Source organism: Anser brachyrhynchus (genome assembly GCF_964034855.1).
Source record: "Anser brachyrhynchus genome assembly, chromosome: 4".
NCBI classification, from domain to species: Eukaryota; Metazoa; Chordata; class Aves; order Anseriformes; family Anatidae; genus Anser; species Anser brachyrhynchus.
The window spans coordinates 34424344-34447079 of record NC_137698.1 but is presented as its reverse complement, the minus strand read 5'-3'; the positions used below and the strand labels follow the sequence as shown (position 1 = coordinate 34447079).

Sequence of the window (22736 nt, the reverse complement as noted above, 5' to 3'; positions counted from 1 at the left end):
GGTACGAGCAAGCAAGGACAAAAATGGGATAGCCAAGGAAAGATGAGGTACAACTAGCAATGACATCAGGAGTAACAGTCAGTCTGTAAACACAAAAAGAATGTTAGGATGTTCATGAGAAGTTGGTCCATTATTCAGTAAACAGCAAGCAAGCAATATCAATAGATGATGTCAGGCATTTCAAAGTATCTCAATAAAAGTCTTCAATGAGAAGGCGAGCTGCAGTCAGACAACGAACATAAGTAAAAGCAGCAATGAGAACTGTTGTCTCATTTCAGAGAATACCTAAAATGAGGTAAATGTTTGGAACTCAATTGGCCTGATTATAGTGATATGAGGATATCTTGAAAATGAAACTAAATAATCCCAGAGTTGTACCTGGGAGACTGGGCAAGGTTCTGAAAAAAAGAAAAAAGAAGAGTTAAAAAAAATAATATATATATATATATATATTGTGTTGTTTATCTTTAAGAAATAGGCAAAGGAAGAAGTGAGAAATTAGACAGTTGTCTGCTTAATTCAATTAGAAAAATAAAAATACTGGCAGAACATTTATATATATAAACACACACAATTTCCTCGAGGAAAACAAGGAGAAGAGTAACAGCTGATTTGGATTTGTCATGAAAAAATCATGTCTAAGCTATTTTTTTTTCCTGCAATGGCAAGTAATCGGATTTGTGTTCAGGGAGATGCCACGTATTTTGACTTTAGTAAGGATTCTGGCAGTTTCACATGAGCAATTTCATATGGAAAATAGAGAAGCACATGTTTAGAAGATGGTACTATAGGTCAGGTAAAAGGCCAATTGGAAAGTTGTATTCCAAAAGCTATTCATTGTCAAAATGGTAAATATATCAATGAATATTCCTGGGCTGTGCAATGTTTAACATTTTCATTAATGACCGATTTCATAGAATAAGACTGCAAATTACATCTGCAGACATGAGTTGCTGCAAGGACAACATGAGAATTCTGAATGCATTTAAGAAATCAGAGAAACTGTCTAAAAATATATATAATTTGGGAAGGGTAAAAACAAGATTCCACAGTCAAACTGCACAGAGGAAGAGTAGCTAGGGATTCTTCAGAGAAGACTGAAACTTACATTGGCTCAAACACTTCAAACAAGAATTAACTTTTAAAGAATTAACAGTTGTGCTGTTTTGAAACAAACAGGTACCCCACACGGATGTGAGAAGTAGTGCTGTGGAAAACTGACTCTTTTCTACTTATTACTAGAAGGGCTTCAACTGCAATGTCTACTTTGAGAAAGACAGACAATTGAAGAGAAGAGGAACAACAACAACAAAAAAGAATCAGAGGTTTAGAGGAACATGATTTATGGCAAAAGCCAGAAAAAAATGGGTTAGTTAAGTCTGGAAGAAAAGATTTGTGGGTCATAGTAATCCAAATAAGTTGTTGTTGCACAGAAAGAATGAATCTGTTTTCTACACAAAGAATAAATATATGTGACATAATTCAACTGAAACAAAATAAAATAAAACCAACCAACCAAACAAACAAAAAGAACCTGGACAGTAGTCTGAACACTGGGAAAAGATTTCTAATGATAGGGGTTTGGGGCCTGTAAAGCCCCAAAACACATCTGCCAAAGTTTTTACTAGCAGGTTGACAAACATCACTCAAGAATGGTTTTGATGTAGTTTTCCCAAAGCTTTCTCTGGGGAAACAGTGACCAAAGTTCCTGTCAGCTCTGCTTCCTATGTATCAGTCATTACAAAGTAAAATGCAATCCCTCAACCTAGGAAATGTCCAAACACTGAGTTGCCACTTGAGCTTCAAAGAGAGAGTAGGATCTGAAAGTGATGCAGACCATTTGTATGCAAATGAATTCTCTCATCTTTTGCCCTCCCTGCCACCCCCCACTTCTCGCCTCCCCTCCATCCCATTGCACTAGGCTGGCCAAGTGCAAAACCTCGCATGCTTCTGCAAGTGCACCGCCCTCTCTGAGTACCCTCTGCACATAATACCACCTTATTCGGGAATGTTATGAGTCCTGAAACATTATGTCACGTCCCCAAGTGGTACTGTGCTATTAGATCTGAGTCTCTAAATATGCAAAAGCCAACCTTGTGACAGAGATCACACATGGGCTTCAAGGGGTACTAAGGGGAGGGTTTGCATCCTCTCCCTCCTGCCTCCCCCACCTCCCAAAGCCAGCCGCATGCCAAGCAGAGAAATATAAAAGGCCCTTATGCTATCCAAAGTGACTTCACATCTCCACAGTAAATTATGCTAATTAACGTGAACTTAACATGGCTCAGGGCTTTTCTAAAGGATACAACTATTTCAGATACTTTGCTCTGTTCTTAATTATTTCTAGGCTTGGTCAGAAATTGTCCACAAAAACATTTCTGCAACAGAAAGTGCCTGTGCACCGAAGTGAAGTACTGCCATGTTTCCACATTTTCCAAAACAATTTATTTAGAAAGAATAAACCCTACATTTGATCAAAGAGCATGGTGGAGTATTTTTTGAATTTCAGGTTTTAATTTGAGAAGAAGGAAAAAAGGACTTAACCTAAATGTAATCAAGCTGTTTGGTGAAGAATAAAAATAGTTTCCAGCAGATGTGTCCCATGTAGGAATTTGTATCTTTGATATTTAAATTCATCAAATTTGGCTTAAATTGATCAATGCAATCGAGAGGTATATAAAGTAAGCAGACGGTGAGACTGCGTATCATTTCTTTAAGAGGTCAGCTTAAAAGTTAAAAATTAAAGAATGTAAATAATGACTATTTCAGTAACATATTTCTTCTGTTATACCAAAAATGTAAAGAATTTTCCATACAGTCCAGTTGGCCAGAAAATTGTCCTTGATAAAGAATATAAAACAAAACACTTATTTATCACGTATGGCATAGCCCACCTGGCTTGTCAGCTTGAGTTAAGTAACATTCTAAAACACGAATACATGCAGCCAGAGATCAAGAGCTCAGTGCTTCCTAAAGTAATGAACCCAGATAAAGGCACTGAAATAAAATGTAACTGGTTGTACTAGTGGGTGCCCAATGGGATAATATTTAGGGTAACTTGGTCATACTGGTCTGCTGACTGATATATATCAGAGGCACCAGGAACTATGAAAGAAGGAAAGAAATGTTCCTGGTTTAGATTATTTTGCTCAAACCTCTCTAGCTTCATGATTTGGCTACAATCATGGCTATTTAGATGCCTGTTGCCGTGAAGTCATTTTTAAGATAGAAATTAGAGATAATTGAATAAAGAAAAAATATGAAAGTATCAACTCCGAGAGTATCTAAAATTACAATGAATAAAGATCATTTAAAGCATGAATAAAATATACATCAAGGTAAAAAAAAATCATAAGCTTCAAACACAAAGAAACAACATCAGACAAGTTAAATAGTATCCCACAAGTGGATCAAAGATACAGTTGCAGTAACGGAGCTCAAATCCCAACAAATCTACTGGTGCTTTCATTTCTGACAAAATCAGAACTAAGCAGAAACAGCTCTTTTTATTTGCGTTTTCAAAAAAAAATTATTTGATTTTGATTGAACAGAGACGCCTATAGAAAGCTATTTCTGGGAAAAATTAAATCCCCAGATTACCATCTCTTTGAAGCAGAAACTGTCTTTTGCTATACACTTCTAGGCCAATGTATAGTGCCATGAGATTCCAATTCATTACAAAGCTTTCCAGGCATGCATGCTACATCCCAAAAATAAAAAATAAAAAAATACTATTCATAGGAACCATTGTATCTCCCTTAAAGTGCAAGTTTAGTAGGACTAGGAATTACAAACAAAGAGAATCATCAGTAGTTAAAATAATCTAGCATAAAGTTTGATTAACTTTGAAAACTGCAAAATTTTAGTATCGTAGACATTTGCATTAGAGAAGATGGTCAATGGATTAAAACAAAACATACAGACCTACTCTAGTCGTACACTACCAGCTACAAAATCTCAGCATGTGATCTGCCAAGGTCATAAAGGAGCCCATAGCCTCAAAGCCTTGTTCACAAAAGAGGCAAGTCTCAAATGCTGTGGCAAGTACTCAACAAGAACTTCTCAGGACAGGCCTAGAAATTGCGAAGATGGGCTGTTCTTGCAAGCCTTGAAAACAGTGTAAGGAGACACCTACAGATGTTCACCCCTTCATCTAGGAGTATCTCGAGTTTTCTTCTCAAAAGGACAGCCTTTCCCTTTAGGATTTACAAGCTTATTTGACTAATCTGTCAAGGTCTTAAGTTCCTTTCACAGACTTTTGGGAGTTTTCAGGTTTACAAGCTCTGCAAAAATAGTGCAAAGTTTGCATTTTCTTTAAATTGACAGATTGCAAAATACATACATATAAAGTATGTGCAGAGATTTTGTTCCTCAACCAACGCCATATTTATTTAACAATGCTCATAAAATTATGCTAGCCCTGTTCAAAAGGTCCCATCCCTTGAATCAGACTGTTGGAGGAATAATTCTGATAGATTGCTTACATACTCTGCCTGAAGTTCCTGCAATTTCATGACCAGAACCTTGTCATTCAGAAATCTTGTGCAATTTTTGAATAGTTCTCAAATGCACAACGAACATCAAACAATTTACATGTTAGTCAGATATTCATTCCAATATTAAACAATTGTGCTTCTTCAGACTAGTTCACAGGATGCAGTGTCAATTGAACCATCTCCCTCTCTTTTTCTTTTCTTTTCCCAAATTCAAATAAATCCAGTTGGGTAATAGACTGAGCATGAAACACACTACCAAACTGAATAACTTGGAGGATGCTGGATATTGTTGACATTATATGAAATCATAAGCTAGTTGTAACTGCAGTATATGCCAGATGTAACAGTACTTCTTGTTCTCCAGATGTCCATTTTGTCTTTTGCAGACAGAAGGTAAGTTCTTACCAGTCAGAGAAGACTGAGTGAATGGCAGAAAACACTCTTCTGAAGAAAGACAGAATATACTGCTTCTCACCCCTTTCTATTCAGGCCATTTTCTTTTTGGCTGAACAAGGAGAACAGAACCATTATTTGGCCATGATGTCCCCCTCTACTCACACAGGTAAGTTCTCACCAACCATCTAAAAAGCCTGAACTCTGTGAGCTGTGAACTGTCTCTTTCAGGATTTTTCTCAAGCTATATGTCTGCCTTCTTCTTTGTTTTGGGAATCAGAAATTATTTTTTGTAAGGAGTAAAACTGGCATAATTACAAGATCACTTTCTACCTTGTCTAGTATATAATGCAGGCACAGTTACATTGAACAGTCATGTAGTTTCATTATTTTCCACAGGAAATGATGAGTTAAAAGACTGACTTTCCTTAAGTAAAAAGACTTGAGATTCCTTGGGAAATGGAGGAAGATGGAAGAGATCAAAATCTTTGGGAAGTGTGAAGTGAATTTGGTTGAGGAGCGATTTAAACTGAATTAGGTGGAAGCAGCATTACTCTGACTTATTAGTTTGATTATATGGTTTGAGCCTAGTTGCTTGCACTGGAACCAATTAAAATGCCTAGTACATGACAGCAAGGATTAGGCTCGTAGCGCTCTACCAAAGTGTGAAATAAGTTTTTGCCTGTTTCTTTAATCCTTCCCATGTGTCTCCCCTTCTTTCACCTAAATATCCAGCTCAGGCCATTACACATCTCATTACAATGACCACGGTCTAAGTTAAAATGCAGTATTTGCATAGCTCTATTGATAGCTGAGATACCACTATGAGAACCTATGAGCATCAGATTACAGTTGCATAGAATACAGTCTGCATTGGAGTGATGTATCATTTGTTTGTTTGTTTTAAACAATCCAAATGCAGGTCTGTCATGAAATCATCACGTGGAGAGAAAAAGATCTATCCAGATTGAAAAGGAATTACACTAGTTCCTTTCTCTCCCTCCCAGAGCCACTCCTCCCCATTTGAATGAGTCACAAGACCAAGAATGTATTTGTAATGTTCAGCATCGCTTAACTTTAAAAATTTCTACTCATGCTGCAAAACAAGCACTGTTTATACTCAACTTTTTAAACTAGAACTGACCACAACTACAAAAAGGAAACACTGTATTTTGACATCAGCGTTTCCTAAAACTTTGTTTCACAAGATGTTCATCCAAGTCATTTTCAGACAACTTCCTTATAAAACAGGTTTTGCTTACCTCTTGGATTATCACCAATGATGTTAGTTTTGCCATTCCAGTACCAAAGCAGCAGTGTTGCATCACGTGATCCTGACAGAATATAACAATTTCCTCCAATATAGGATTCAGAACGAGCAAGACAGGTTACAACATCCCAGTGGCCAAATATTACTTGTATCAGTCTCCCTGAAACAAATAAAATCCATTGTTTTAAAAGGACACTTGAATGCTTTGCCAGGCACATTATATACATCACAAAATGTTTTAGAAATATTTTGTGTATAAAAATAGGTTCAAAGAAAAACTATAGTGGATAGTAGTACTCTTTTTCATAACTTGATGGAAACATTTTAAAAGTGCATTAGTCTATATACAAGCTGTAAAAAAAAAAAAGGCTTCAGTCCATAAAGATCATATTTAATTCAAAGGCCGATCATGCCATGGTTTTTCTTTAAGTTAAGTTTACAAGAAAATGACAGGAAAAATACAAATATGATGATGATGTGGGAAATGGAAGCAGAAGATGCTACAGAACATTTAGGAGCCATAAGAAATTGGTAGTATGAGAATTGCCTACAAATTATAGCATATTCAGCTATTGAACATATCCTTAAACAGAAAAAAAAAGAGATTCAGTTAAAAAAATTTACACTTATTTCAACCAACATCCTTCCCTTTTAAAAAATTCTGTAACATCCACAAAATCTCTGAAGACAAATGCAGAAAAAAAAAAAGATAACGACACTTATCTATTCATATAGGACAAACATGTTGGCCCTTGTCAGGCACATATAATGTTAAAAGGAAAGGAAATCTCAGGCAGTTAAAAATGTGTCCTTCAGGAGTCTACATACACATGAACATCACAATTACTCTTTAACGTTAACTAAACTGGACAATATTTTCAGATAAAAACGTAAATTTGGATGCTCATGTAAAGCGGATTTGCATGTGGAAGGGTGAACATGTGTAAGGTCGACATTGGAGATCTCTGCCAGACCACCCTGCCAGAGGGAGAACAAACAGGTGGGGAAAGCTCCGTCTTCAGCAATCTGGCTGAAGACAAAGAGATCACTTGCCAGAGACTGGCTCCTACACAGCAAACACTTCAGGGGCCTCACTGGTTTCTGGATCTGTCAGCAGCGTTTATGGTTCTATGAAATGAGAGTGTGAGCACTAAAATCCGTCTCACTGGATATTCTGAAGCCTGACAATTGCAGATCTTGTTGGGAAAGGACAAAAGATACACCCACACATGCTTCGTATGAGCCTGCTTGGCCCATTGAGGTAACTTGGGCTAGGCCAAATTCTGCATCCAATGACAAAAGGGAATGTGATGCCACTAACAAGTAACATGGGTTTTCTCAGCCTTAATGACCATGCATCCATTTGTGTTCTGAACTTAGTAAAGAATTCGGAAGAACAGAAGGGATAAAAGAAATCCTGCTTTGGCAGAATCAATGATATATGAAAAAAAAAGGGGGGGGAGGAAGGGGGGGGAGGATTTCAGTACTACTGTACTTGAATTAAAATGCTCTGAAAAGTGTTTAAAAATAATAACTAGTAATGTGACAAGTAGCAACACAAATTAGTGTTGGGACTCAAATTAGGCATGTCTCAATAACATCTTGTGGTTCATGAATTAACAAAAGCTGGTCAATCATATAGTATAGGTAGTGGGAAGCATTCATAGCTCTTTCTACACACTACAAGGGCATTGTATTCATAACTAATAACTACATAACACTTAATAATGAATAGTAACAAAAGACCTAAGTGAGAACAAGGATGTCAATAGCCTGATTTATAACAGAAGATCAAAAAGTTAATTGCATTAAAGTGGAGAAAACCAGCAAAAGCAAGAGATAGGTATGAGTATCTTCCAAAAGGAGGATTATTTACATTGGTACATGAAGAGAAAACAGAATAGCATGATATAATTTAAAGGAAATTTAATTTAAAGGAAACTTATACATAGGATTTAAAATGAAACACTGGCTAAACTCGGAAGTTAAGTAGAATTCTCCAAGAGAAATTGTGAAATGAGGTATTATCTCATGAGCATGTTCAGACTGGAAGGGACAAAACCCATGAAGGCATACCTACAGTACAGATCTACCTTCTGTCTCTAAGGAGAGGGATCAAGTAGGTCTTTCTATCACTAACCTCTGTAAGTCTATAACAGCACTCTATAGCAGTCACCTCTGTATAACAAGGCTTTGCTTTGGGCCAACGAGTCACTTGAGTGTCTCACATGCTGACCAGTCAACAGATTTGGTCAGAAGAAATTACTGAACTTCAGAGCTGAGAAGGGAGCAATGAAACACTCGCAGGCAACATAACCTCCTTTTGGCAACACACAAGAACATCTTAAAAAGTGTATGTTTTTCCTTGAAAATTCAAGTTGGCAATTACCTGGTTTAGATTTGAAAGTAATTTAGCTATATGACATATTTTTCAGTTATATACCCTTAGGTATTCAAATACCTGAGGTGATTTATGCTCTTAGAACACAAGTTTATGTTATAAACATTGCTGAGTTATAGAGATTTCTCTTTCAATTATACTCTATGTTTATAGGTTCTGTTCTTGAAAACAAACATTTTTCAAGGCTATTTGTTTGACAGTTGTTCATGTAGTTGTACTTGCTAGTTTTACTTTGTTATCATGGAGCCAAGGTTCAGTCAATTCCATCAAAATTATCAAAGTAAGAAATACACTTTTGTTTGTTTTCTTCTTCATATTAGTAAAAAAAAAAATCATTAATCTCGTAAGAGTTCCTCAACTTTCTTATTTCTTTCCTTTAATATGAGTTGTCCTCTCTATACAGTAATATCAAACATTACCATACTCACTCAGATATCCCTTTTTGACAGAACAAATTTTCTAGTTAATGTTTTATTTGACAGCTGTGCTACAAATAATTAAAATAAAAATAAGACTCAAGTCTCTGCACTACTGAATCTCAAAAGCTGTCTAGAAATCATTAGCACTGCTGGAGGAAGGTTTTATTGTGCTTCTGCTGTGCTAGCTGTGCTGAGAACCCATGATTTATGTTAAAAGTATTTCCTGCTAAAAACAACCCCCCCAAAATCTAATAGGAGAAAGGTCCTCTTTTCCTGTAAGAGCTAAAATATAATTAAATTCAACTCTTGTGATAACTTGCTAATATGTTTTACTGATCATATCACCTTTCTCCCTTGCTGTTCTGCTGATTTCAGAGTAAGCATTTCACTGCTCTATTCTCATTTTAATTCCAAGCAAAATAAACTACAACTGAATTTACGTGATTTAAGCTAGAGCTAGAGTTGCTATATAGACAAACAGGAGACACACAAAAGACAACTTTTTTGCAACCTTTTTGACAACTGTGCTTTGCTTTATATCATAATTAGTTATGCTAGTATCAAGGTGCCTAGCATATCTGACTTACACACAGAGGGCATAACTTAATGAAGTATGCATAGTTAAGACTGATACAGGTGAAATAATATAGCTTCCTTCCATAGATATAAGATAAAATAAATCCTCCAACATCAAAAGAAAGCTATCTGTTAATATAAATCAAGGATATACACTATTTATTGTAGTTAACTAAATTTTCTGGAGATCTTTAAATTCACAGGTTTCACAAAAATTTATTTTCATCAGTGAGAAAATTAAACTAAAACAGGTCTAACCAGATGTCTGTATAATGAATTGTAGCCAGTCAACATAAAGGAAATGGAACTTCTCATTTATATTAAGGTTTTAAGAGTGCAAAAATGACAGATATGCTGTACTGCTAAAATATGCCATGAGATTTAGTCTTAACAGATTTGCATAAAAGACCATCCTGTTTTGTAAAATATTTTGGTTTGCCAAGTGTGAAAAACTCCATTAACTAATGTATTTAAGAAATGATGACAAACACGTAGGATATTCCCTGCAGATTAATAACTTATTGGAAAGCTTGATGGCACACACACACACACATATTAACCACACCGGGTCATTAATCCCAAAGAAGTACCTTGCAGTGAGGTCGCTATTCCCATTATAAGATAATGAAAGGGAAAAAATCATATTTATTTTTTTCTGGGGGCTCCATAGCATTTAAATTCCTGCAGCTCTTTCACTCAAGGATTCTTTTCTATTTAGCATGATACATGTGTGACTTCAACTGTTTGGATACATGCCGGTTGACAGACTAATTTTACTGCTACCCATTACTTTGATCAGCTTATGTTATACAAAAGAATTCAGTAGCTCCAGATCAATTTTTCTAGTATACCATAGCTTTCAAAGGTTTTCATGAGTATTCCTTTGCCAGATTTCAAGACTTCATTTTCGAACTTAAGGTAGAAGGGTTTGTACTTGTTCTGTGATGCTTGCCTGTATTTCCTTAAAGAAAATCTCTGGTGCTTAAAGCCAACCAGAGTTAAATTCAAGTAAGTGCTTTAAGTACAGTTAATTCTCCTCATACACCAACCTTCACAAAAACCCATTAGAGGCATTTACTTGTGAAACTACAGTGTAACAGCAGGCACGCCTCTCACACAGTCATATGGATTTGAAGTGTGATGCTATGGCTAAATAAGAGCTCCTTGTCTTATGTCTGCCATCATTCAAAAAAACAAAAACAAACAAACAACAACAACAAAAAACACGATGGTATACAATACACAGTAGAGGCAGAAAGAAAAGATCTGACAAATATTTATCAGTAGGTGAATAAACACACTCTACTCTCTCCTCCCACCCCCTCTCACCCTCCCCATTCTTTCTTTATTTGAAACAGCAGGATGATGATGAACAGAAAATCATTCAGGCTATTCCCATATTTTAAAAATACATTACCTGAATCAGTAGAATAAACTCGGAAACTCTTGTCCCAGAAGCCACAGACCAAGATGTAACGATTATCAGAGGTGATGACAAAACACTGGGAATGTACCTGAATGCTTTGGTCTAAAAGGTCAGTGATTTGCCTTCTGTGCATACCTGTATTGCTGGCTGAACAGAAAGACACAGAAATCAAGAAATTTCAGCATCCACGTACAAAGAACAAAAGCACATTTTAGAATCTTTATGCTCACACCGAAACTATTTCTTACTGCTGTTACTTGTTTTTGTGGCAGGGATATTTTCTTTCTGTTTTTACTATAAAATACTAATTACACTTCTGGGAACAATGATAATTCCTAGTACTATATATTCTAAAATAGAGGAAATCCTTTCTTTAAATAAAATGTAACTGACAAATATAAATGAAAGACTCCAAAAATGAAAAATATATAAAAATGTAATAAGCTTCCCACCCCAAAATTTCTAGCATAGGAAATTAAAAATGTGTATGTACAGTGCTATATAGTGGCTCCAATGCAGCAAAGAACAGACTTATGATTTTAAAACTGTATACAAGTAGTGTTTCATTGCAAGCATTGTAATTTAAAAAGAATAACAGCAACAAATATTACTACCAGGCTCTTACAGAGCACTTCACACATTTTGAGCACTGCACAAAAATTAATGAGCTCATATCCACAACCTGCTTTAGAGCTGAGAAATAATATTTATCCTACTTTGGTCACCTGCTGTGTTTTTTGTTTTTTTCCATGTAATCTTGTATTGTGAACCAACAGAATAGACAGTAATAAAGGAACATATTTTTGTATTATATTTTGTCTTATTAATTGACGCATTTATGTATGTTTATATAGGTCCCAATAGGTATGTACCATGAAAATCCTACTCTGTAAGGAGAACTTTTAATATGCTTTGTTTTTGAGGGAACCTGGCCCCCATCCCAGGTAAGTAAGTTCTCCTTAGCCTGGGTTTGTCTGCCAACTGCTCGAAGCATGATCACTTCCATTCCAGGTGGACTGTGGGCCCTGTCTCTGTACTGGTCCAGTGTTCTTCTCGACAATTTGTTCTTAATCTTCTTTCTATTTTCAGAGGCTAACCATCCCCTAAGCTTTGCGCTTATTCCATTTACTCTCTATCAAAACCTTAACTTATTTATGCTTTCATTATGTATAAAATGTTGATACTGTGTTGTCCATCTTGGTAGCAAATAATTCTGTAAGGTACTGTTACTTGCTGTGCAGGTAACACTTAACACGGCATTGATCACTGCAGGGACCACTTAAAGAGCAACAACAGTGCTTAATAAAAGCACAGTGAAGCGCTCTTTATTACTGTGACAAAATAATGGCAAATGAAACCAAAGAAACGTTCAGATCAATGTATTCAGTATAGTTAAGACTTTGAAGACTTTCCACCTAAAAAAAGAGGTCTATAATCTACATCATTTCAGACGTTACTGTTTTATATCTTCCTGTGCAACTGGAAAATTAGGAAAGCATGAATTCCTCCTTATGACTAAGACAGCAACAAGATTCCTGCTATAACCATAAAAGTGTAATTTTGTAGTCCTCTTAGGTGCCATTTCTAGGTAAATGTGTCTAGCCACAATTAAGAACCTTTAATATTATCTACATAATTACTTGCTTGTACCCAATGATGCTACTTAACAGTGACAAAGAAACCTTTAAACCTTTTAAACTATGTCCACTGTAATCACAAGGCTGACTTGAGATCTATTGTATGAAGAGAATTTAAAACATTTTTCAGAACCCAGAATGTTAATTTTAAAGGTGTTTACACCAAAGAAAAGTATATTTTAAAGTAAAGATATGCCTAAAAATGGTATTTTAATCTTGAAAATTGTGAAAAATGCAAATGATAATAAGAAATTCGTTCTTCACAAAGGGTAGAAAAATCATCAGGCTCAGTGTGATTTGTTGTCTGGTTTGGATTTTTTTACTGTGATATTTGTTGTTAAGATCTATTTGATTGCAGGCTTTAAAGAAGAATACACATTTCCTGCTCTAAACATTTTTTTGGATGAAATCTATTTCAGGAAGGAAAACAGAGTTACAGCACATGTTTTACTCATTATAAATTATAATTACTCCATTATTCAGAGGGAATTGATTTCAAAAAATTTTTGGAAAACATTTCAATTTTATCAGCTCTGTAAAATGGTTTAATATGCCCAGAGTGTTCCTGACTTAATTATCATAGAGCTTATCTAGCAAAATGGCTACACAGCAACAGTCTATATCTATAGACCAATACTATGCAGTTCCTACTGATGTGTATACTTGTTTTTGAAATTAATTCTCACTGGCTGACAAAACTCTCATTCCACCCTATCTAAAGAAGTTCATTTTTGTTCTGTTCCATGCTTTTATATTTGTTTGCTTTAGTTCTTTTTCACTTAAATTACCATTAACAGTTTAAAAAACAGAGCTAAGTTTGTACTGTAATATAATTGGGGGGAAAAAAAGAAAAAATCTCTTTTTTTTCTCCTGTGAACTGTTGTGCAATTGTTTATATTTGGGAGCTAGGTTGTAAAGACTTTTCGGGTGTTGATCACGTTGAAGGCTCCATTTGCCAGGCTACATGCTCCCAAGTTACAGTCAAGGATACACTCCCGAAAGTATGGGGCTGCTATGAAAGAACTGACCAAACTCTAACCATGCTAATAGAAAAATCAGCTCTATATAAACTAATAAACCTCTATAATAAAAAGTCATGAATTGAATCTATTACACTGAGTCATTAAATAGAAGTTAGACATTCCTCCACCCCTTTTTAATAAAAGAAAAACATACACAAATTTAACTAGTGATGGTGATCAAAAGATGCAATACCCTTGAAAAATGAATACTAATATCTCAATACTAAAACTGAGTGGGCAATATATTTCAACTTTGAAACCGCTTTGCAATTACACATTAATCCCCTCTGCCTGAACAGCAGGTCTATGAAGAAAGGATTGATCTCCTTTAATGATGAAACCCTGGCACCATGGTTTTATTTTTCACAACACGGTGCAGTTAAGAACCCCACTGTTATTATGAAAATTTCCTCAGCAAAGGAGCTCCATCACATTACCAGTGCACCAATTCATCATAACGTGCCTCGCTCCTGCTCATCAACAAGTCTGAGTGATGAAAAGATCCAATATTATCCTGACAGTACTTCATGCACATTCTCAATCACACATTATTACAGCATCCATATTAATTTTCACTGACACGCGTCCTAGGCCTGTTCAAATTAGGCAAACCAACGAGGGGGAGTTGATGAAATACCAGCATAGCCACAGCTCATTGCATTCCAATTTGCATGCAAATGGTTTATCAGGAAAATTCCATTCCCAGCAACCAGCAAGTGAAAAACAACCGTAATCTACACTTCAGGGCCACCATACAGAGCTTAATGAATCGCAAAGAGAGAAGGAAGTGACAGACCTATGAGAGGATCGATTTCCACTGGCAGCTGGTAAGGCTGGTCTTGTACAGCACCTTGATGAGCTGGAATTCAGGAAAGAAGATTTTAAAACTCTGCATTTTTTTAATATGTGATGCCACATACATTTTGTACATCAAAATTATGTCCATTTTTTTTTTTAACCATCCAAGATTCTTCTGCACCATTAAAAAAAAAAAAATCCAGGTGCTTTCACAGGCTGCTTATTAAACATTTATTTTAGATTAGTGCTATTCTGAATGTATGCCATCAGCAGCAGCTCCGGTCCTGAGCCATAAGCTCTAGCAGATGCTTTACTGGCAACCTCTCCTGTCGCAACAAAACAAAATTAAGTGGTAAAGAGCACTGAAAACAAAATGTGACAACCATCTGCTGACTGTAGCAAATACTGTTTTCTCCTTTACTTTTTAAAGCACTGCTTTGAACAAGTAAAGCACAAAGGACATTTTTTTAATATGTCAGTTTATGATGCAGACAGGGAAATCTCATAGTCATACAGTATTTAAGGAATTGTGTATCACCGAAAAACATTTATTTGCAATTTTGCATAGAAGTTTATATATAATTCTGCAGACCTACATTTCATCTGAGCACCTGACATGCCAGCAAGATGTTTACCTCCTGAATTTTCTTTCAGTGCTTAAAAAAAAAAAAGGCTTTTTTTTTTCCACAGCTTTGCTAAAAACAAGCAACTCCCACCAAACAGCCCAAGACATTCTTGCAAGTGGAACAAAACATAATGGCTGAATACTTACATCTATGATTTTTCTAACTATCCTCCATAGCTTAATATAAAAATTAGTATCAACTGAACAGTTTCCTGAGCAATTGGGAAGTCAAGGTTCTGCTGTGATGAAACACTAAAGCAGAACAAAACAGGAAATCTGCATGACAAAATAGAGGCCCTCTGTTGGGTACTAGTGCCATTAGACATCAGCAAAGCCACCAAACTCATCTACAAAAGCAGGAACAATTTTTTTAATACACATCGACAACTAGTTACTTGGCAACTTAACGTTCTTACCACGATGCCTCACTAGTAAAGACAATGCTCAGCCCACAGCAGGAGATAAAGAGTAGTACTGATACCTGACCTGTAACCTCAGCAAATCCTATTTTGGTATAAAATTTGAAGGCAACAATAGTGAAGACTAGTTTCAGGTGTCCATATCCGGATCTCTTAAGTGTGGTATACCACTAACGGCCTTCAGGCTTGATCAGTGTGCTCTCAAAGAGGTGGGGTGAAGTGTTTTTTTGTTGGGTTCTGGTTTTTATTCGGTTGGTATCAGGGTTTTTATTTTGAACTGTAGGCTTTCTCAAGAATTATATAAAGGCATGACAACCATAAAATATCTCTAAATAAAAAAAATAGTGACTCAAAAGCACAGATTACTGTCCTCCCTTTCAGAAGAGAGGGGAAAAATAACAATATGTGAAGGTTTCGTTCAACTCATAATAGTTGATTACTACACTCAAAAACCAGTTGCTACTCTCAACAGTTGCTTGCTTTCTCACAGATGGCCAACCAGCAGGCTTATGAGGAAGTCAAAATCAACTCCTACCACTTCAGAATCTTTTCTCTTCCCTTGACTGTGGCACATCCTCAGAGACATTTTTAAAAGGCTGGGTATTATGTGCCCACGGTCACACATCCAAGGTATGGGAGTATATTGTCATCCTCCTTTCAAACAAATGTCAAGAGCCCTGTAAATAATTCTTGCTCATACGATGTTATCTAGACAAGCCTCCCTTCCCCCCTTCCTTCCCGCCTTTCTTTTTAAGCATTTCTTGGGTGGGTGAAATAATACATAGATGTTTCTATTTGCACAAAGTTGAGAGGTAATTTGTAAGAATCAGGAAAAAGCATGGGAGTTATCTGTCTTTTTTCAAAATGTAATCAGATACCTTAGCAGGAATTTTAGTGATGTGAGTATTACTTTGGTGCAAATATTTTCTACGTAAGTTATTTGAGTAGAAGCTCTTTTTTTCCCCCTTTTTTTTTTGAAAAGCTTTTGACCAGATTTACTGCACAGAACAGAAATAAAACTACCTTTCAGGGCTTGGGCCTGAAACTGTCATAGCTAGAGAAAAGAGGATGAGTCCCTTTAGAATTGAAAATAGAATGGCTATATTCTCAAGTCCAACACATTTTTTAAAGTATAATGAATTTGATTGATTGCTATGCTAATGGATATGTTGTTTTCCTTTCATATTGACAAATACATAAGCACCTAATAACTTTAGGACGTTTCAGTCACAGAAGAAACTGACTTCCCACATATTTTTATCTTGTAATTCTCATTGAGTGGCTTTAACATTAGAATATGGTGTTTATAATAAACAAGAAAAAGATAGCAGAAAAGACTTCAGCCAAATTCTGCATTCTTTAAAACTTCTCTCTGACGTGATGTGGTGCAGGTTTCCATCATCTGTTTAAAGAGTAAATTGAAGAGGAATAGTGCGACTGTTTATTATGATCAAGCAGTGATATACTGTTTTTGTCTTCCTGCTTATTTCTTGATGACATGGAGAGATTTTTTTGAAACAGTTTGTTGTTACACACCTTTTGTGTGCCACACATCTCACTATTCAATAGTTCAGATTACCTTTTTAAGGAGAAACTAAGTCCATATGTGAAGAGCACGCCACAACGGGGCTTGCACTTCACACTTTAAATTTAAAACAGTTTGGCAGCAAATTTTGAAGCAGACAATAGATGTACTGCCTGATTGCAGTGGTTTCTTATGCTACTTACTTTAATTTACTTACCAGGAAGATTATGCCACTTGTTTACAGCAAACAGCCTATTTGCAGTAACAGTGATCACAGCAGGGTTGGTCAGACCTGGCTGGGTGTTGGCTGCTACATGAGTGACAGGGGAGTTGGATGGGAACTTTAGAACCATGATAACATCCTGTTGAGCTTGGTCTGTGAACATCAACGGACTCTGCAGGAGGAGATACTGTTGAGTGCACACAACAAGAACCCAAATACATGGGAAACGAAAACATGGGGAGGAGAAGAGAAGACAGGACAAGAGAAGGAAGACTGCATTAAAACCCACAAGATCCAAAAGCAGCTGCAGTGAAAAGCAAATGCAGTAATAGTGAAGAGGCTTGTGGAAACAACCATTTTAGGTAGAAATTCTCTATGTACACAATTAAGTTGACTGCCTTGCTGAACAGGGGTGTCTAAATACAGGCTTTGCTCCAGATCACTGAAGATTAAACCAAAAGTTTCCAATCACCTAACTCTGCCAAAAGAATTCTCCTTCATATATATCTACAGAGATAGCATGTCAAGGAAAGCAGTGCCAAACCAGGAGGGAACAACAACAACAAAAAAAGAGTAAGCAAAAGAAATTCCTGCTCCCTGAGATTGTCTCAAGTTGCATTACATTGGCAGACTACAATTCTTTACAAGCCAGATGAGAACATAAAAGCACATTAAAATAAACAGATACACACACAGACTAGATATATGCTCTGTATATATTTCTGGTGTACAAAAATAAGATTTATGAATGCAAAGCAGAAGATTTCACTGCAAATGTGTTTCAAAGGACAAACATAATTAAATGCAGTTGTAAAGAATATAAGGTGGACGTGATTACAGACTATCCTGTGTTGTTTCTAGAAATACTAATGGGAAGGAATGAATCCAGACTCTCATTTTCACCATGATATTTTTAGGGTTTAGTTTTTTTCATTTGATAAGTTGAAAAGATTAATAACCTTTTTAACTAAGATCTCTAACAACAGTGTGAATGTCGAATCAAAATATCAGGGACCTGAGAGCTGGATGTCAAGCATAAGGAGGAAAAGCAAATGCAATAATAGTGGATTTGCAATTGCGTGGTGTACCTAAAAAAGAGAACTCCACTGAGATGTAGAAATACAACCATCCTAGCCACCAGTAGCCATATTGTATTTGTATTCTTCTAGTATTTGTATTTTTCTAGAAACTGAATTAGAACACAAATGAAGTGTTCTTGGCTATTTTCCACCTGCAATATTTCATTACATATATGTGTATGTAACTACATACATTTAATGTATACTTATACAGAACTAATAAAAAAATTAAATAGATTTGCATTTTTATTATCACTCCTTTTTAAAAAGTTATTAAGAGTACTTAGAAAAACATATTGCTCTATGAATTCCTATTTACAGTCTTTGCATAAAGGTGTAAATAAAAGCAACTAATAAGCTACCCAGACACCCTTCTGAGCAAGTGGCTAAAAGCCAATCAATATTATGAGTTAATCCTCCCTGGATGCTCATTCAATTAAAGGTGTCAGTAATGCCTCATCTGATGTGGCCTCAATTAAATCCAGCTATCTGATGGTTGAAAACACAAGGGGATACAGCAACAGCAGCAAACCCAGACAAATAGGCAGCCTTCGTGTGACTGCTAATTACTACACCTGGTGTATATTATGGCTTGTGCACTTAACACAGCACGTGGTAGCTTTCAATTCGGTTGTATTCATGCATACGTGCACACACAAGGAAACAGAAAACTCAGGAAAAAATACAACTATAAATAATTTAGAATTGTGACAGGGAAAACATCCTTACTGTATTTCAGCTCCAGGAATACTACTTGTAAAACGCTTACTACAGTGCTATTATAAAATCACGTATTAATAACCACAAAACTGGTCAAAGCAAGTGGAGAATTAAGGTTTTTGTTTCTGTGTGTACCTCAGCCCAAAAAAACACTGTAGTTAGAAACAGTTTACTTCACAAAAATCAATTTTTTCATTACAGACTAAATCTTTACTAATTCAGCATCATGAAAAATACTATGATCAAACCACACAGACTGCTTTCTGGCATGAGATCTATTTATCTAACAATGGGTCTGACAAACACGTCAACAACCAGCTTCTCAAGTTCCTCCTCTTACTGAAACAAGTCTCCATAAGTTACCGCAAGTGCATGGTACACAGTATCATGACAGAGAGGGTCACATCCAGCGTATAGACGTATGATGAGGATGCCTGGGCTCCCCGAGATCTCTTTTGACAGAGCTCTTCTGAAAGAGAGCCCCTTGGCTGCATACCCTGCAGGTCACTGCACTGGTCTGCTGGCCCTCTCCTTCCCTAGGACACCACGTGGGAGGTGCAAAGGGCCAGCAGATCACAAAACAGCACAGTCAGCTTTGTCCATACAGTACATGGGATCCGAGGGCAAAGCCAGTCTACAGCACAGCTGTCAAAGGGTAATGTGCACATGCTGCACAAACGGTGTTGGGGTGGAAAGTCAGCTGAGCAAACCTCATGCCCAACACCTTTATATATTTGCATTTGAGAAAGGCTAGTAGCTCAATTTGACAAAGTTTTCATTTCTTAGACTCTTGGATTGCAAGGTTTGTAAGCTACTTTGGACAGATTTCTGATTTTTGTGTAAGTTTTCTAAAACCATTTGAACTTTTGATATGTTTTTAATCTAATAACCTCAGTCTGCCTGTGTAGGACATAAAGATCATGTTTTACAGAACATACATGAAGAAAATTCCTTTCTTTCTTTATGTCTTTCTTTCTCTCTCTCTTTTTTTTTTTAATATATATTTCAGGATAAAACATCCATCTTAACAATAAGGGAATGTAACCTTTTGAAAAACTTGTGAATTAGCAAACCATTTGCTCCACTTGTCACAGTATCACTTAACATACTTAGTTCTGGATCTGTGACAACACAAATGATATTTTAGACCCAAGGACTGCACACAACATGATATGGAAAGTAATCAGTAATAAAATAATAGTTTGTATAATAAAATTATATTAGACACAAGTAGAGGTAAAAGGGAAAGCATGCTAATGCTCACTGCCTGGATTTTATCACCCTAGCTTTACTGCAAAACACATTTAGTCACATTCTTTGCTATGTAAGTTTCAGCTCATGAATTCCTAGTAATCCTGGTTTTAGGGGAAAACCTATGCCTGGGGGAAAAGACAAGGAAGTTCCACCTCCTAAATCCATGCTTCTTGGGGAATCTGCCAAAGATTAACTAAATTGTCTCCATGATGACTGGCTCTCACCTGTACAGGTATGGTATTAACAAAATAAACTGATGAAGTGTTCTTAGATTACACTGACAAAAAAGGTCTGTACTAGAAATCAATAAAATCCTTCCAGCAATAAATAAAAGAATAGTTAAGCATTGCATACATTCACAGTCCTACAAACTCGTAACTCATCTGCTCTTTTTAATAACAGAAGTCCACGACCACATAAAAGAAATGCAAAGTAGCAGGTACTGTAACGTTAAAATAGCAAAGGAAGTGAACGAAATGGCAGGTCGCAAAGAGTTAACGTGGTACTTACCACCTGCATGGCAGAACTTCTTGGAGGATGTGGTTCTATGAGCAGTTGGGAAGGGGTCTGTCCAAAACTTCGTATTTGAGCTTCAACAGCCTGGAAAAGGCACAGGCAGGTTTGCATGTTAAGAGGTGCTAATTACAGGCAATAGAACCATAACTGTCACCTGAAAATGTCATTCCACACTTCTGGCTTGTTTCATGTTGAAAATCAACCCCGTGTGTTCACTGTGGGGCTAAGTGCTTGGCACTGGTACTAAGAATGAGGTAATCATTTTAGTACTGTGGATGCTATTTCCATGAGAAACTCTGCAAAACCTCATCCTGCTCAATGATATTAAACAGAAACCGGCTATTATAATCAGAAACCCTCTTTATTGGCTCCATTTTTCCTTTCTAACACTGGCTTATCCTGTTTGTATCATAACTCAGACACAAAAGTTAATTTTTTAAAAGTTTCTCTACGTATTAAGCATTCTACGTTTTAAACTGCATCGCCTAGTTTCAACAGCAAGAACTGCAATGAAAGCTACAGCAAACTATTTTTTTAATTTTCATTTTTATCCAAAAAAAAAAAAAAAAGGATTCATTAAACCAACAGCAAGACTAGTATTAAATGTAACTAAAGGGGAATGTGACGATATAATACAGCATTTTTTTTTAAGTTTCACTGTATCTTCAGCAGCATGCTGTATCATTTTCTTCATAGGGCACAGATGAAGATACCATTTAATGCTTTGCCATTTCATAAAGTTATTTATTTTTAAATGTGTGAACTTATTTATACCTCTTGCCTATAGATGCCCAACTTGTTTTCTATGTTTCCACCTATTGGCCCACTGGTTCAAATTAAAATCATGCAGCCAAAATTCAACAAGTTATTTTTTCTCAGCCAAGCAGCTGAACTATAGCCACAGGACCATGCTAATCCTACAGAAAATCTCAAGTAATTCATTTTAGATTAATTTATTTCATTGTGAGCTAAACTAAGTAAAATTACCTTGCAGTTGCTGTCAGCTATCAGCTCACATACGGGCTGATACTTCAATTTCTCTGTGTTGCTTGGTGCATCGAGCCCTACATTCCCAAAAGTGTCTAGTAATGCTGAATACCTAAGGTGAGGCACTACTAGCAAGTCCTAAAAATCAGAAAATCAGGCCTTTCAGTAAAGTGCTATAAACGGGGCACTTGAATGGTAGAACACAAAAACACTAGCTTATTTTTAGCTTTTATAGCACGATTGTTCTTTCTCTCTGAGATTCTTCTTTTTCATGGTTCAACACTCATCTTATTCCTAAAATCAATTATTTTACTTAATAATAAAGCCTAGTACTAGGAAACACAGTCATCTCCTGTTACAGGAATAACATCAAAAGTAGAATGCACCTGAGGCCTTCAGATCACCAAAATAATAATGCTCTGAGATAGGAAATGTGCCATCCAAAACAGTACATTTGGTAGGGCTTTTGAAATACCTGAACTCATCAGAATAGGACTTCAAATTGCTCTATGGTCAGATTATAAGACTCTTGCCCATTCTGGAAAGCACCTTAATCTTCAAAGAACTGGTGAATACATAAATTTAGCAAAAGCTCGGTGTAATCTGCCATACAAATGCTGAAATTCAAGGAGTACTTTTTGAGGAACAGCAGTATCACAATTTCATGAAACACTAAAGCTCAGTAAGGCCATCAGAGCCCCCTTCCTAGTGACAAAACATCCTAAATTAAAATTCAAATCTGGGTTGTTGTGACTTGAGATATCAAGGGAATCACAATGGCATAGAATTGGAGGTCCCTTTAGACATGTGGCAATAACAAAGCAACATCTTACTGATCAGCAGCTCTACGCTACCTGTAAAAAGCTGAAGGCTTCCAGATTAAAAGATTTACCTATGTTTACTTGCAGATTAAGTGGATATTTTTACTAGCAAATTGAAATTCTGTTTTG

General features: G+C 36.2%; 1 protein-coding gene across 3 annotated transcripts in view; it reads right to left on the bottom strand.

Moving 5' to 3' along the window:
• The window catches only part of LRBA (LPS responsive beige-like anchor protein), a 400077-nt gene that overhangs the window by 22871 nt on the left and 354470 nt on the right, over window positions 1-22736 (bottom strand). For all 3 annotated transcript variants that reach the window (XM_080589383.1, XM_080589381.1, XM_080589382.1), the window contains 5 exons: window positions 20794-20883; window positions 17225-17402; window positions 14437-14499; window positions 10973-11128; window positions 6152-6319 (listed from right to left, as the gene is read on the bottom strand). In XM_080589383.1, coding sequence (XP_080445509.1) covers window positions 6152-6319; window positions 10973-11128; window positions 14437-14499; window positions 17225-17402; window positions 20794-20883 — 655 coding nt within the window. The remainder of the gene's footprint in view (window positions 1-6151; window positions 6320-10972; window positions 11129-14436; window positions 14500-17224; window positions 17403-20793; window positions 20884-22736) is intronic.